We start from the raw sequence: 15844 nt of genomic DNA on the forward strand, positions 1-15844 counted from the left end.
TCAGAAGACATTGGCCATTTCTTTCAGATATGGTCCTCAGCAACTTCCATTCACGTCTTTGGTAGCATACAATTTGATGCTGTTGTGTGTAATCAACTCAGGACAACAAACCTTGAAATCTCTGGGGAACAGCAGACAGTAACAGAACACTGCAGTCTGTGTCGTCCACAAAGCACCTCACCATCAACACGAGGTTTTCTGTTGCCCCAGTAGATTGCCCTGGTTCCTGTACCACACCTGTAACTGAGATTACAAGAAAACTACAGAGGTGTATTTTTTGTGAAGACTTCATTGTTGTGGAATTCTCCACTAATTTTCAGCATTAGCCAAAACCCCCTTATTCTAATTACCTCAATTCAGGACACATAACAAGTTTACTTCTTCTTCCAGAGGTATGTGAGAGAATACTTCTAAAAACATGATCAGGTTGAAAACATGGTTACCACACATGCTGATTCATCTCTGGTCTCCCCTCATTGTTTTATGTAATTGACAACCTTTCTCTTGCATGTTATGTAACATTCATTCCCCCCCCCCAATCATATGTGCTTTATCTAGAAAAGTAAAAGTTTGATTATGAAGAACATAGTAGTTATCTCAGTATTTTATCTATTCTCCCTCACCAACATGAACCTACAGCAAGCATTCTGGTAGGTCACACCTCAGCATCTTGTCTCTGACGATCTAAGGACTGTCCTCAAACACTAAGCTTCACAGTACTCAGTTTAACCTGAGGCAAAAATAATTTTCTACAAGAACAGTGAATAAACACGAAATCCAGGAGAAGTAAAGAACTGTGATTTCCAGCCTGCTGTTTCTATTTCCAGAGTATGTTCCCTCTCCATACAATGTATAAAATATTTTACAGTATATATTCCATCACTTAGGACCTGCTGCTGAAGCTGCTCCATACATACACAGTCTGATCAAAATCCCACTAAAGCCAGTGAAGATTCCCAATGAATTCAGTCGTAAAAATTCAGGTATAAAGATGTCACTGAAGGCACATGGAATAAAATGGAGGAACATTTTCTCTGACCTCACTATGACTATCGGTCTTCTCAGTGGTTAAGACCCTAAGCTAGACAGGACAAAAACGGCATCAAAACCAGGTTTTGATACTTCAAGAGAAAAGCTGTCTTTTAAAAGTCTTAATTTAGGATGAAACATGGCGACAGAACTTTATCAGAGTCCCAGGCCTCCCCATTTTTTAAATCTAGGCATTAATGATGTTGACTACTAATTTAATCAAGTCTCAAAGGCTTCTCAACTGAATGTTTGCTCCTCTGGCTCTCAGCATTTCCATATATTATCACAGATAGCATAAAATCAGTTATTTTTGTGGCAATTCAAAACATTATTCTCATTTATATTGTATCTCCACACTTAATGAAACAAATACCCATTCGTACAAACACCCACAAATACATTTTCTATCTTTGACACACACTGTGACCTGCTGTCCAGGCAGTTCACTTATAAGCTCTCCTAAAACAAGGCAAGTCAGGTTGGAATACGTAAGAAGTAGTCAAATAATAAGAGAAAAGATAATACTGGTTTAGTAAAGTACTGACCTTTTCAGTTTGTTGTAGGGTGAAGGAATAAAGAAAATGGATAAAAGTACAAAATCATAGTAAGACAGCACACTTGGAGTACAAAATACTCTGAAACAAATATACAAAATTCAGCACAGACTCATAGGTTTGTTTTCCACTGATACATTAACCCCTATTTCAATTATTTTGAAAGAGTGGGAAATATAAACACATTCTTTGTAAAGGACACACCAAAAAACATTATGCATATTCAAACCAGCAAGATTATCTGGATATTCAACAAATTTATCTCCTCTACAAACTCACTAGCAAATTTAAAAATAATTGCTCTTCTAGGATTTGATCTTGAGAGCTACTGAATGCTTTCAATAACGTACCAAGCATCTTTGACACAGTTTGACCTTATAGCACATAGTGCCTGTAGAAACTGCCTAGAAAACTACTCATTAAAACAACTACTGTATAATGTTCTCTGAATATTTCTCTTTAAATTCTTTATATGCTGCACAGTGAGATCCCACAGTCTGCTAGTTAATATTAAAACCAGTATCATCTTCTGTCTAATACATCTTTTGATTCCTCAACATCAACACATTTTGAATTTAATTAGTATACAATGAAGTGTTAAGATTAAGTACTGCTCACTAGTGTGAGATAATGTTCATTATAAAATTGAGAAGTTAGGCCAGAAACATGAAAATTGAAAAGATATCTCCTCTCTTCTGAGAGAAAGGTAAAGAAAAATTATTCTCAGGATTTGTTCTACAGAGAACGGCCTATTATGAATCAAATCAGTAAGCTCATCACAACCTGTTCTTAAACTTGCCCACTTTTACTTTTTTTAGGGTTCAGTTTGCAAGCACTTGGAGCAAAAAAAAAAAAAATCTATGCACTTTGCCCATTTTCAGTACAATGTAATCTGTGAAGTCTCAAATTAAAAACAGTGGACTTGTGCTTGGGCAACACCCTGTACCAAACATAAACAGGATAAATCTATCTTGACCGTCCTCAGCTGTTGTGCTTATTGCCATGTGCAATTCCAGAGATTCACTGACACTCTATTTTTATAGGGAGTTAATCTCCACAGTAAATAATTGTTATGTCTTATATAAAGCTTTAGCAGGACTGAGACCTTAACTTTGATCTGATAGATGGTTCTGTTTCTAGATGAGTTGATTTTGAGGGCATGTTTTGCATCCTACTGCCAGCAAGTCTTACAAGCATCGGTGTACTGCATTTGTCCTATGACACAAAACCTTAGGATATGAAGAGAAAGAAACACTGAACTGTAAAATGCTCAACTGAAAAACTAAATAAAACGTAATCCAACACTCTACCTCTAAACTCAGTTAAGCTACATTTAATTTAGTTTACTGATGTCCCACATCTGCAACCCAGTGAAGTTCACAATTGTTACATTGCACAGCTGTGGTTTAAAGCCTCTCTTTGCACACAACACACTGGCACCAAAGCAAAACCAATTAACTTTTATATGCTTTTAACATATGGACCAGTTAGAAGTAGGAAAGCCTCTGTGGCCTGAGTGATAATATATAGCTTCCATTAACTTGACCCAAATTCTTACAAAATATAAATTCTGATTCATCTTTAAGTAGCTAGATTATAATTACAGTGGCTTTGTTTCTGATTCATTTGACTTACAGTGCCTACAGTTATCTTTTACAGGTGAAATTACTAACACAGAAGTACCATTATAAAAAGATTTTATTGTAGAATAAATTAGTAAAATTAAGATGTATTTGAGTCTTTTGCTCTATTGTGATGTGTGGAATTAAGAGAAAAAATCCGCTAAGCCCAAATGGAAACACGCTATATTTCAGTGCATAAGAATGACACACACCAAGCCAAGAGACCTGCCACTAAGTATCACTAGACGAAGGGCTTGTGCTCAATAGAAGCACACAGTCACAAACATGACAAGTCAAATCATGTGTCCACTGAAAACAATGGCAAAGCATTTACGATTTCAACTGGCCAAGATTTCACTCCATGCCCAGTAGTATCTGTTCATGGGACTGAAATGCAAGAAAATCCATTTGTTTCCCTCAGTTTCTGACTCTTCATGAGGAATCAGCTGCTATCAAAGTTATGGACAAATTAATATTAAGATAGTACTCTTGTCACCAAGGAGTAGCAAAAAGCAGTTCTTTAAAGGGATTTTGCAAAAGGCTCTAGTTCTTGTGTTCTTTAGTGCGCATAAAGAAAGCCTGAAACATTTTTTTCACATTCTCTCTTAACACATGGTCCATTAGTTTTTTGAGGTTTTTTGGGTTTGGTTTTTTTTTTTTTTTAAATGAGACATACATTGTTTATAATTACTTTTTGTCTGAGGGCTGTAAGCAGAGCTGGAGACTCAAAGGCACAAAGAACACAGACTAAAAATCAATACTGACAAGAGGAAATGACCTTTAGGCAGGCTAATTATAATTAATTTGGTTTTGAAAAAAATCTATTTTCCTCCTATTTTGGACAAAAAAATTCCCTTGTTAAAACATCACTATCCTAAGTCTTCAGTGAAGGTCGTGAAAACTTTCATCCCAGTTCTCTTTGATAGACTATGCTCAAATATCTGGGCACCATGAACAAGGAGTGTTTATTAGCAATGGATGACATGTTGATACTATATCACTCTGAATATGTGAGCAATACCAAATGCTACCAACATTATTAGACATGACGTTGCTGTAGTGGTAATGGTACTCAGCTCTGTATTTATTCTACTCTGCCAAGCCCAGCCACTACAGATCCTGAGAGCTAGGACAGGGACATTTCCCAGCATCTCTACTCTGGTGGTGGGAAGGCTGGAGGATTTCCCCTTCCCTCCCTCCAGGTGGCAACTCTCCCCGCTCTCTCCGGCAAGGACCTAAGGCAGAGCAGAGCAACCCTGACAATAGCTCTAAAGGTCTGTAAGTCATAGAAGGGGAAAAAGTCTGCAGAGATTGTGTTTCAAGAGTAGAGAATTATGTTGTGCTGCAGCTTTTCTGAGAAGATTAAGCCCCTCTGGCACACTTCTCTATCCCTCAAGCATGATCTGGTCAGCTGGGGGATGTAAGGTAAGAAAGAGGAAAAGTGGAAGAGGGAACTTAAAAAGGCCCAGTGGTGCTTTGCCCAAGCAGTCCAATGGTACCACCACTTAAAGGTGATGCTGCAAAAATTCTTAAATATCAGGATGGTGAGTCAAATGGTCTGACTCCTCGGTGATACCACTAGTGAATGTACCAAGGCTCTCCTTAATTTTTCCAGTTAAAGCCCTCTTTTCTTAGAAGGGGACTAATTTTCTAGATCATGATTCCTTTTCTTTCTGATGCTTTAGCTGCAACAGTGATAAACTAAAACTAGAGACAAACAGGAAGGCATTATACCTGAACGGGAACATGCATATTCAACTGGAGTAGTGGCAACTTTTTTTTTTTTTTTTAAATGCTTAACTTCTCTCTTGTATTTGGAGTAAATTCTACTTTAATTTCAGAATATACAGAATTCTCAGCACAAGAAGCTGTGTCTGTAGAAAAAAGTGACAAATATGGAAGCATTTGGGAGAATTGGTAGGTTAAACCAGACCGTGTTCATTCAGTTTTGAGGTTAAAGGTCCCTAGAAAGTGCAAACAGATTCCAAAACGTGCCGAAGGTGCCCAAGTTTCCACTGAAAGATGACAAAACATGCATATACACTACAAAATTAGTGCCAGAATGTTTAAGTTCTAGTGTCTCGTATCAGTAATTGTGCACTCTCTTAACTATAAATTACTGTTACAAATGTATATTTAATGTCTTGCTGTTAATTCCTGGCCCTTTAAACTACACAGTCTGCTACTGTGAAATAGAAGCGTTTGTTAAGAGGGGATAAGTATATTTGATAAATTACAGGGATTAACATGATCTTAAATTAGTAAAAGAACTTAGTCTTTTTAATATTTATTTTCTTGCTGCTGCTTAGTTTTTGACAGCGGAAGACGTGACAGTTATATAAATATACTTCAAACAGAGGATATTCTCGGGGTGGGAAAGGCATCTTTTTGTTCTTACTGGTATTTAAGAACCACATTTTCAGTAATTGTCAGACCCATGTTACCAGTCCCAAATTCCCTCTTGCTTCTGGGATAGCACCACCTAGTGACTACTACACATATTGGAGATCGCTGCTTGGCAAAAACCACCTACGCTGCAAATTCCAGAGCTAGTTGCAAGCAGATGTGAGAATGTGCTGTCACTCATCTTCAAACAAAACACCAGAGATATTGGCAGAAGGCTCATTTCAAGTCAGGGTTACCTGGAAAGATGCAATATAGCTTCCATGTAAATTATTAACTTTCACATCAGTCAGTAATTACAAAAAACTGGAGAAAATTGTATCAGGCTTATGAATCTTAATCTGTATTTTTCCTGGTTTGCTTTAGGAATGAAGCACATGTTGAGTGGAGGGAAGAGGGCTAAGAGGCAAGGACAGAGTATGATGGGACATTTACTCAGTCACTGTTCTTTTGTTTACAAAAGCCTCTTTGTAGAAAGTTAAGAGAATAGCATTATCTTTCTTCACTGAGCAGAGTTGAAGCAGCATTGCCAGCAATACCTTCTGTTCTCAGCCAAACCTTTCATTTATCTTGCAAGCTGCTAAAACTAAACCTGGCAACAATCTGATTTTAGAACACAGAGGCCCTAACACAGGATGTGAGTGCCAATTATATTAGACAGCTGGAAAAAATAGAGCAAAATCACAAAGACTTTTAAAAAATAAAATGACATAAGGGTTTTAAGCTATTCTTGTAACACCATGCACAGGAGCATACGCACAATAATTTTTTTAACAGGATGTCCTGTACCAACTTGACAGAAATAAAGACAACACTCAACTTGCTGTATGCTCTTCATGGAAAGGTATATGTTCTATAATGGGAGGCAGAAAGCGGGCAATTCATGTAAATAGGAAACAAAGAACGAATGTAAGAGGCAAAACAAAAAAAAATGGAAATGCACCAGCTTGGTAACTATACATTACTGCAATAAGAAGTATCTTCTTACTGAACCTTTTATGCATCTTGGGCAAAATGCCCAAGTTCAGTGCTGCTGCCACTGAAAATATCTCTAAAAAGCCAGAGGAAGATGAATTTGCATGAAAGCATCAGCATTCTGATTTAAAAACAGCAATAAAATCAAAAGTATAATATTTACAATAATTGGGACTGATAACCAGGACAAAGCACTTAGTCTGTTGCATTCTGACAATAGCTCCAAGGTACAAAATGGCTAGTATGGGGTGTGGAGGCACATTTGACCACATGTGAGCTTTCTTTTTTGCTTTGCTTGATCCATCCAGCATGAGTAAAAGAATCCCTTTTACCAGTTTAACACAGCCTCAAAAGTCAGAAGTAGACACAAAGATTCTTTGTTCCCTACTTGGGCACAAACCAATCCTACTTCATTCTTAAACTATAGCCCCCTCCATCTAAGCTTGTCATAGCTGAAAGGAGAGGCAGATTCCTCATTGGATCCTCACCTCTCAGGGACCTCTAAAAGCATAATTTGAAGGGGGGTAATCTAGAGCCTTCCAATTACAGAAAAAGAACAGAGACATTGTAACAGGAGTCTATCCTATGTAGGAAAAACAGATATTTTGCTATCAATTTTACATGTGCATAGAAGGCTCCAATATATGTTTTTCTCCAGATGTTCTTTTTCTACATAGAAATCTCAAGAGAGGTTAAAGGCATCACCAGAGACTATAACTGGGCTACTGAGGGTCCAGAAATCCCAGACAGAGCTGCTGCACAGGCACAGAATTGCATCTACAGCCCATGTACAATAAGCCTACACAGCACTACCTAGTACATGTACACGTTTCTACCTAAAACCACAACAACCTCATTTGCATGTGTCATATCAGATCCCAGGAATTTTGCAATCTAATACAATCCATCGTATTTAGACTATTCCTTAGTATTACATCTTTTTCTTACCCATTATGAAAAAGATACTTTAAAAATGTAGGAAGTATTGAGAGTTGTGTACATTGTTGGCTTGTTTGCATGTATACTGCAGAACTATCATTTGCATAGGTTACTGGTATTCTGGCACCTATTCATGGAGAAATCGAACTTCATCTTGCTGTTTTATTTAGCTATAGATGTGTGCACTTTGTGTAAGTCAGTGTCAACAAGCTTTAAATCAACTGAATTAATTAATTCTAGCAGATTAGTATGTTTTTTTTATAATTTGTAAGAAACTATGTATTGCACAAATCCTTCTAAATAGATGGATATTACCACCAAAACAACTTGATCTACATGGCATGATTTATGAACTGTAAGACACGGTACACAATAATCTATCAATTGAGAACTGATCTTAGTAAAGGACTAAGAACCAAGAAACTCCCATATTCTCATCCTGCTCTGAGACTGAGTTCTTGCCCTACATGTTAGATAATCTTCCTTTCTCTGGAGTGAGGAATGAATCTTTCTGCCTGGGTTTTTTAAAAGAATTCATGTCCACACATTTAAAAAAAAATATGATCATAACATTTTAGGAATGTTCTCTCTCTCTTAGGAAACTTTAAACGGCAGAGCTGAAAAAGAATTAAAAAAAAATTGTCCAGAAACAATTTAAGTTTTAGAGGAGTGGGTAGCTGAAGAGGTTGCAATGTCAGCAAAGCTGTGCAGAGAATACCTGTTTTTGTTAACGGGCTAGAGAACAGCTGCTGAAGAAGTTTGTTTTCTGAAGTTCGCAACAGCACCACTACGTCAGCAGGAAGAGTGTCTCTGTTCTTCTCAAGGAATGCACAGGCATCATATAACACCTAGCATGGGAAACAGAATCAGAAAAGTTGCCAAACAGGGTTACCCAAAAACTACTCTGTTCCTTAAAATGTAAACAGTCAAGATGACCAAGTAGACCAGTTGGCTCTGACAAGCCAATGAGTTATCTGCAAAGGACTTAAAATTGTACAGCTACAGCAGTGTCTTCAGAATGTGAACTGGATATAAACAGCACCTATACTCACAGCATGTCATTGCACATCAAATTGGGTTAAATGGCTTAAATCATGTTGTATTATGCTTTGTCACATCAAACTATGGTATGCATGATGCAGTATAACAGAGGTACCTCAATTAAAGCTTAAGTTGACAGTTTACGTGTGAAATAAGAAATGGTTCTCAGGTGCTCATCATGTATCTGTTGTCCACACCAAACTTGTGATCTATAACTAGACCTGTGGAGGAACAGGAGTAAGTTGCACATCTAGGTACATTAAAATAGGCTTCTCACTGCTTTGAAAATGATAGTAGGAAAACAAAACATTCATCTATTTCAATTATTTTAGTTGTTTTTATTAGAAATTAATGCCTGGCTATTTGTATTCATGTAAGAATCAGTTAATTATGCTTAACTTTTTTTCTTTCTTTTTTTTTTTTTTTAAACTGCAGTGATTTTTTAGACCTGTTTTATTATCACTAGCAATATTCCTCTCTAGCCTAATTCCACTAGAGTCCATTAGTTTACACAGAAACTGAATGGTCTCCTGCAATAGAGAACTGGCCAGTAGTGCTTTTATGACTTGGCCATTTGGGTACGAAGAATTTACTAAACCTGTGTGAAATTTTACAGTTATTCCTAAAAAGCCAGAAAGCCGCACAAAGTTTACTAGAACATATGTTAAAATTTTGGAGTCTTATAATGAGCCAGAGATGAGACTTCATTGATAATCATATAAAACATGGCTATTTCATTTTGATTTTGTTTATAAACAAGGTTTTGGACCTGAAATCATAAGCAAAGCTCATGTTATGTAAAACAACTGGACTGTTATTCCCCATATAAAATAACATGTGAACTGCTGAGAACAAAAGAAGTTAGGTGCTACAGAGTACAAGAAAACATCTGTGCTAGCTAGCTCCAGTCTTTCCAATGCTCTCTATAGGATTTTAAGTTCTATTACAGATGCTGTTTTACATTGTATTTTATCTGTATACTTATATACACACACACAGAACTACTGTGGCATTCACACGATGTTAACAATCACATAGCCTGTTCTGGCTCCAGAGAGTTGCTCGTTTGAAATGATTGTAATAATGGTGTTTCTGGTGCCAGATTTCTTTCAGAATAAAAGGTGGTTACTGTCTACAGAATTTGTGAGAGAGCCCTAAGGATAGGTTCTAAAATGGACTACTGCACATGAAAATTTTATCGTAGATTCTAGGTTTCCATAAACTTTATCATTTTTTCTCTTAAAATGAGAAAAAAAAAAAATCAAAGCAGAAACTTTGGATAAAACAAATAATGACCATACCACTGTTATTTGAACTACATAAAAATCACATGACCTTACCTTTCCAGCATAGTGCTGAATACCGAATGACAGTTCTGTTCCTTTTGGTCTCCAAAAGTATTTGCATCGTAAGTTATCTTCAAATTTATCTAGACATTGAGAAGAGACACTGATATAAGTGACTTAGAGTGACAAGTAAAATCTTCATCCTAATTAGGGACTCTTTGCTGCTCAACAAGCCAGAACTACTATAAACACATATATCATCAGATTGCTCAGAAATAGCTGTGTACCAGCTTCTCTGTGCTTTCTTCAAAGCTGTCACTTCTGAATTGAACAGCTCATTCTAAACCAGCTCAGTAAGACTGTCTTTCAAATCCCACTGTTCGGATAATTTTGTGCATGGACAACTATCAAATAAGAGGGGCCAATGAGAAGGTGTGATGACTTCTCATATTTTGCTATGAATTTGCTTATATGCATATATAGGGTTTGGAGTGGGTTTACTTCAACTATGTACATTCAAAGCTGTGCATATATCTTGCTTGCTTAAATGCCTATTATTTGTATTCTCCCTATCTTCCTTTCCCCATTCATTTAACTTTGTGCATCATGTTTTAAGTATACATTAATGTCTTCAGGCTGGGACCATCTCTCATTTACCTTTGGACTTCCACAGAAAAAAAGACTTCTATCTAAAACCTCTTCTAAAGAGGCTTTCTTTTTCTCGTGACTACCTCTAAAGAGCTGACAGAAAAAGAAACACCACTTTCTATGAAAAATGTCTTTTATGCCCTGTGATGTTTTGCATGCTCTTTAATATTTTGTAATTAAATTAGTGCTGATACTGTAAAGCTTGCTATTATATTTCTTTATCTGAATAAGCAACTGGAGACCTGAGGCCAGAATCAATTCATAAAATTCTCTGTCATGTTGTGTAGGTCAGAAAATATTATCAAAATGTTTTTTCTAACATTAGAATTCATTAATATTTTGTGTTAGGCTTTTCTTTCTATTAACATTTAATCAAGCTTGTATTTAAAGCAAAAAGAACTAAGTTTGGAATTTTGGGGGGGGGTGGTGGAATTAATGACTGTCTGGCACATCTGGAGAGGGCAAAATATCCCAACTTTGCTGTCTCCTTGGGGGATCCTGCTGTACTGTGTACAGATCAGCAGTAAGACTGATCGGCACTAGACTAAGGAAAGTGCCTCTGTGAAAGTGTAAGTTCAATATTCAGTATTAACTGATTTACGGGACCCACATGGAGGCACACAGCTTTAGTACACAAATGAGGACTGGAATGAAACCACAGCATTCATTCTATCTGTGACCTAAATTCAAGTTTCATCTCAGCCTAGCAGAAGTGAAAAATCTCATATATGTATCATGCAATTTAACAGGCAGCTGTTATTTTTCTCTGACTAACAGTTTGACTCTCTGCTGCACATTCCATTGAAGGAACTGGAACTCTCTGTTTCCTGTTGCAGGGAAAAATGTAGCTCTAGTAAATAAAAGCAAGACAACAGTTTTAAACATGGCATGTGCTGCACTTTTTAAAGTTGGCACCAAGATTTGTTAAGATATACATAAAAATATGCATGAAGGAAAGGAAATATTCAGCCAGATGGCACACCAGAAATAACACACACTTTCTATTTATGATGAGATAATCTGGAGTGAAGCAGTATTTTCTAATTGGATAAACATGGGCCTAGGAGCCTGGGAGATCTAAATTTTACTCTCAACACTAATGCTGCTCACAGGGTGGTCTTGGGCACAAGATTCTACTATGTCTCAGCCTTCCCTTCAGTAAATGGGGATAAATGCTGCTTATTGTACCCCACATGCAGGGACAAGACACAGGTTATTTCCCTGTAACACTGGAAATACAATAACCCCTTGACACCTGATATATAAGATAACTTTTGCAATATAAAAAGAACAGAAAACACATAAGCAAAGAAAAATGATGAAGCGCAATGAAAAATATACTTATAATGTCAATTGAAATGGCACAGGCTCAGCAGGATGACTAGGCTAGTAAAACTTGAGTAAAGATGTCATTCCGCCCTCTCAAAATATATTTGTTATTTCCCAGAATTTTTGTTTGTACATACCAACTAAAGTTAGGTCTGTCGCCTGAGGAAATCGACTTTCTTCATCTAGCAGAGACAGGAGACCCATGGGTTTCTGGAGGAACATATCTAGAAGTGGACGGTTGTCCTCATACTCCACTGCAGTAGCATCAATTCCTTCACTCCGATATTCCATCTACAAAGTCACCAGCACAGTTTTAATATTGAACCCGTAAAAGCAACACCGTCATGAGGACATTTATGATGCACAGCAATACTCTATAGGCCCCAACAACATTATTTACAAAACTTCAACTGAAAGATGTCATTATCTTGCATTTAAATCACATGCCCATTTTATAGTTTATAATGTACTCCTGAATACGATCTATGGTTCAGGACGGCTGATTCAACTAGACCTCATCAGAGTTGAATTTACCTGCTCAAGTGCAAAGATATGTTGATTGAAATAAAACTGTATCTGTTCATTAGCAATATTTATGCACAGCTGTTCAAACGAATTTCTTGCGAAGTTCTCAAATCCAAATATGTCTAGTATCCCAACATTCATCCCATTTTCAGCATTACTGCATGTGAAAACACAAACAAAATTCATCATGAGCAACACCAAGTTAAAATAAAAATAAACACGGTAACCTAGATTGCATATTTGATTCATTCTGCTGCAAAAAGAGAGGAGAAGAAGTGTGTTTGAACCTAAGACAACTTGTGCATTGTTCAGCATCGTTAACACTTTTGTTTTCCACTTGCTTCTTGCAGATTTCCATGAAGAAGGCAGGAGAATTATAGGTACATAGTAACAGACCCTTAGCAGCCATATTAAAACAAGTGGTTTCAGTAGGCAGATCCCAAATAAAATCTATTGTCTGCTCCTCCAGGTAGACAAAAGGTGTCAAGCTTTAATAATACGTTTTTGCTGTAGTCAGTCAGAAGGGCAATTACCAAGTCTGCTGCTGCTACAAGCAGGACTGTTAAGAGCCCATGTGCTAGCTCAAGTATACCACAGTCACCACTAGAACTACAAGTATGGATGAGGACATGTCTGTATGATATAGTGAAGTGCCAAGTAGAGATCTCAGATCAGAGGCATTTTCACACCACCTAAAGGGTTCTCTTGTTTCTAAAAATCTCTATAGCTGCTTGAAAAGACCAAAGCATCCAGATCAGTACCTGGCAATGAAATCATAAGGATGCACAGTGTGAACTTTTCTGTAATTATGAAAAACAAAAAATCATCACTTACATCTCAAGTAGCAGCACAATAATAACCTGAGATCTGTATTTACTACTAGCTTACAAAAGCAGGACTGTAAGGACTATGAATATTTTTTGCGTGTACTCCAATTATTTACCAGCCTTTGGTATGATTTTAATGTTCACTACATAGGAAGCATCTTTTTAAAGAATTGTATGGCACTTTAACCACCCAATTTCTGTTGGGTTCAGCAGCTAAATTCCACTCAGCTCTTTGAAAATGTTGGGGTTAATGTCCTGGAAACAGAATTCAGTATCACAGCATGAAAGTAATTTTGAAGTCTTAGCCAAAATAAACACAGCACCCTTTCTGCAAAATCAAAAATATACAAATGGATGAACCCATCAAAGACCTATGCACAGTAAATACACGATTCAGTGATGTGTAACTTGCCATATATTTTTATCTGGCTGAAGCAGCGTATTAATACGATTTACAATCCAGCTGAAGAGCCGGCCATAAAGTGCTTTAGACATGGCATCTCGCACGTCAGCTGCTTTGTCCACGGTGTTTGTTCGGATAATAGTCTCCCCTCGTGTTACAACACAGTGGGAGGTTAGGGCCTCTTGAAGTTCTTCTGACCCAATACTTAGTAGTGCAGCAGCTGAAAGACAGTGGGAAAAAGATACATGACTGCGATTATGCAGTGGAAATCACCAGCATTGCCCAACTGTTACCATGAGTTAGAGATTCTCACAAATACAATCACATTGCATTTACAGAACTGACAATGTTAAAATGTGTTTACCATTATCTAAGGCTTCTGGGTTGGGAACCTCACTTTTATCTGTTTGGTGTTGTGAAGAAATGGCAGCAAACTCAATATTTCCAGTATTTAAGATTCCAGTCAGAATTCTGTACACTGAGTACACTTCCTGTAAAAGATGACAAGAAGCACTTTTAAGGAATCCAATTACATATATAGATCATATTTAGGCTATGAAAGAAAAAGGTGGACACTAGAATGGCTATCAAAGCTTGTAGCTTGCTCTGAGACCAAGTTCTACAAATTCAGGTAAGCTCTTATTGACACAGAAAACAGTGTGATAGAGAATTGGGAATGGACTTGACTGAGTACCAGCTAAGACCTCAGGCTGGTCTTGGCTTCGGAGTGTGTGGTTATGTTTTCACAGTTCACTTCTGTCATAAGAGAGATTCTGTGGCACAGGTGTGTATCCACAAAACCAAATGGCAGCCTGTGCACAGGCAGCACTGGAAGTGGTTTTTATAAAGAAGGTCAATAATGGTTTAGCAACCGTATCTCTTACCTCGTCAGTGAATCCTATAATTCTAAAGCAATGCTGAATCGCTTCAAATTGTCTTCCATAGGAATCTTTAGTAATAATATCATGCATTACTCTTCCAGTTTCATTATCAATGTATCTAAATAGAGTGGGAGAAAGAAAGCACCATACTAGCAGATATGCCAGTACAACCTCCAGTGACTTCAATGCAAGTACCTTGGTAACTGGAAAGAACATTTATTTCAGTATCTTCCAATTATATACTTTGGTGCTAATTCAAAAGAAGTTTTTGCTTCTGTTGCACTAACTTTTACTTATTCTTTGTGTCGCGGTTTAACCCCAGCCAGCAACTAAGCACCACCCAGCCGCTCACTCACTCCCTGCCCCACAGTGGGATTGGGGAGAGAATCGGGAGGGAAAAGGTAAAACTTGTGGGTTGAGATAAGAACAGTTAAATAGAACAGAAAGGAAGAAACTAATAACGATAATAATAACAATAATAAAATGACAATAATAATAAAAGGATAGGAATATACAAAACAAGTGATGCACAATGCAATTGCTCACCACTCGCTGACTGATGCCCAGTTAGTTCCCGAGCAGGAATCCCCCCAGGCCAACTCCCCCCAGTTTATATACTGAGCATGATGTCACATGGTATGGAATACCTCTTTGGCCAGTTTGGGTCAGCTGTCCTGGCTGCATCCCCTCCCATCTTCTTGTGCCCCTCCAGCCTTCTTGCTGGCTGGGCATGAGAAGCTGAAAACCCCTTGACTTGGTATAAACACTACTTAGCAACAACTGAAAACATCAGTGTGTTATCAACATTCTTCTCATACTGAACGCAAGACATAACACTATACCAGCTAGTAGAAAGAAAATTAATTCTACCCCAGCCGAAACCAGGACACTTATTAAATATCTATTATAGTGTTACCAATATTTCACACACATCCCCTCCCCCGATACATATCAGAGGCACCCAAAGTACAAATACCAACTAAAAAACACAACTCCAAAGCATATTCTGGGTTCTTACTGAAGCATTACAGTAAGAAATGATAAGGTGTTTGTCCTGATTTGCAAGTATGACAGAATAGCTACATAATAATAAGCTTGATTCTTCCTCCTCCCTCCTCTTGAAATAGTTCAAGTTTTCAAACAGATACAAATAATATAATGCTTTATTGTCCATCCTCTTCTTTGCTTGGGAGGATTAAAAAAGATCCTTAAGGGATTGTCCTGGTTTCAGCTGGGATAGAGTTAACTGTCTTCCTAGTAGCTGGTACAGTGCTATGTTTTGAGTTCAGTATGAGAAGAATGTTGATAACACTGATGTTTTCAGTTGTTGCTCAGTAGTGTTTAGACTAAAGTCAAGGATTTTTCAGCTTCTCATGCCCAGC

General features: G+C 37.4%; 1 protein-coding gene across 11 annotated transcripts in view; it reads right to left on the bottom strand.

Moving 5' to 3' along the window:
* The window catches only part of MYO3B (myosin IIIB), a 213454-nt gene that overhangs the window by 87127 nt on the left and 110483 nt on the right, over positions 1-15844 (bottom strand). For all 11 annotated transcript variants that reach the window (XR_008236070.1, XR_008236069.1, XM_052793190.1 and 8 more), the window contains 7 exons: positions 14466-14580; positions 13946-14072; positions 13591-13801; positions 12361-12508; positions 11964-12117; positions 9904-9992; positions 8241-8370 (listed from right to left, as the gene is read on the bottom strand). Coding sequence is in view for 9 of the 11 variants with exons in the window: in XM_052793190.1 (XP_052649150.1) it covers positions 8241-8370; positions 9904-9992; positions 11964-12117; positions 12361-12508; positions 13591-13801; positions 13946-14072; positions 14466-14580 (974 nt within the window). In the remaining 2 variants the exon portion in view is untranslated. The remainder of the gene's footprint in view (positions 1-8240; positions 8371-9903; positions 9993-11963; positions 12118-12360; positions 12509-13590; positions 13802-13945; positions 14073-14465; positions 14581-15844) is intronic.

Source organism: Harpia harpyja, chromosome 7, assembly GCF_026419915.1.
Source record: "Harpia harpyja isolate bHarHar1 chromosome 7, bHarHar1 primary haplotype, whole genome shotgun sequence".
Lineage (NCBI taxonomy): Eukaryota > Metazoa > Chordata > Aves > Accipitriformes > Accipitridae > Harpia > Harpia harpyja.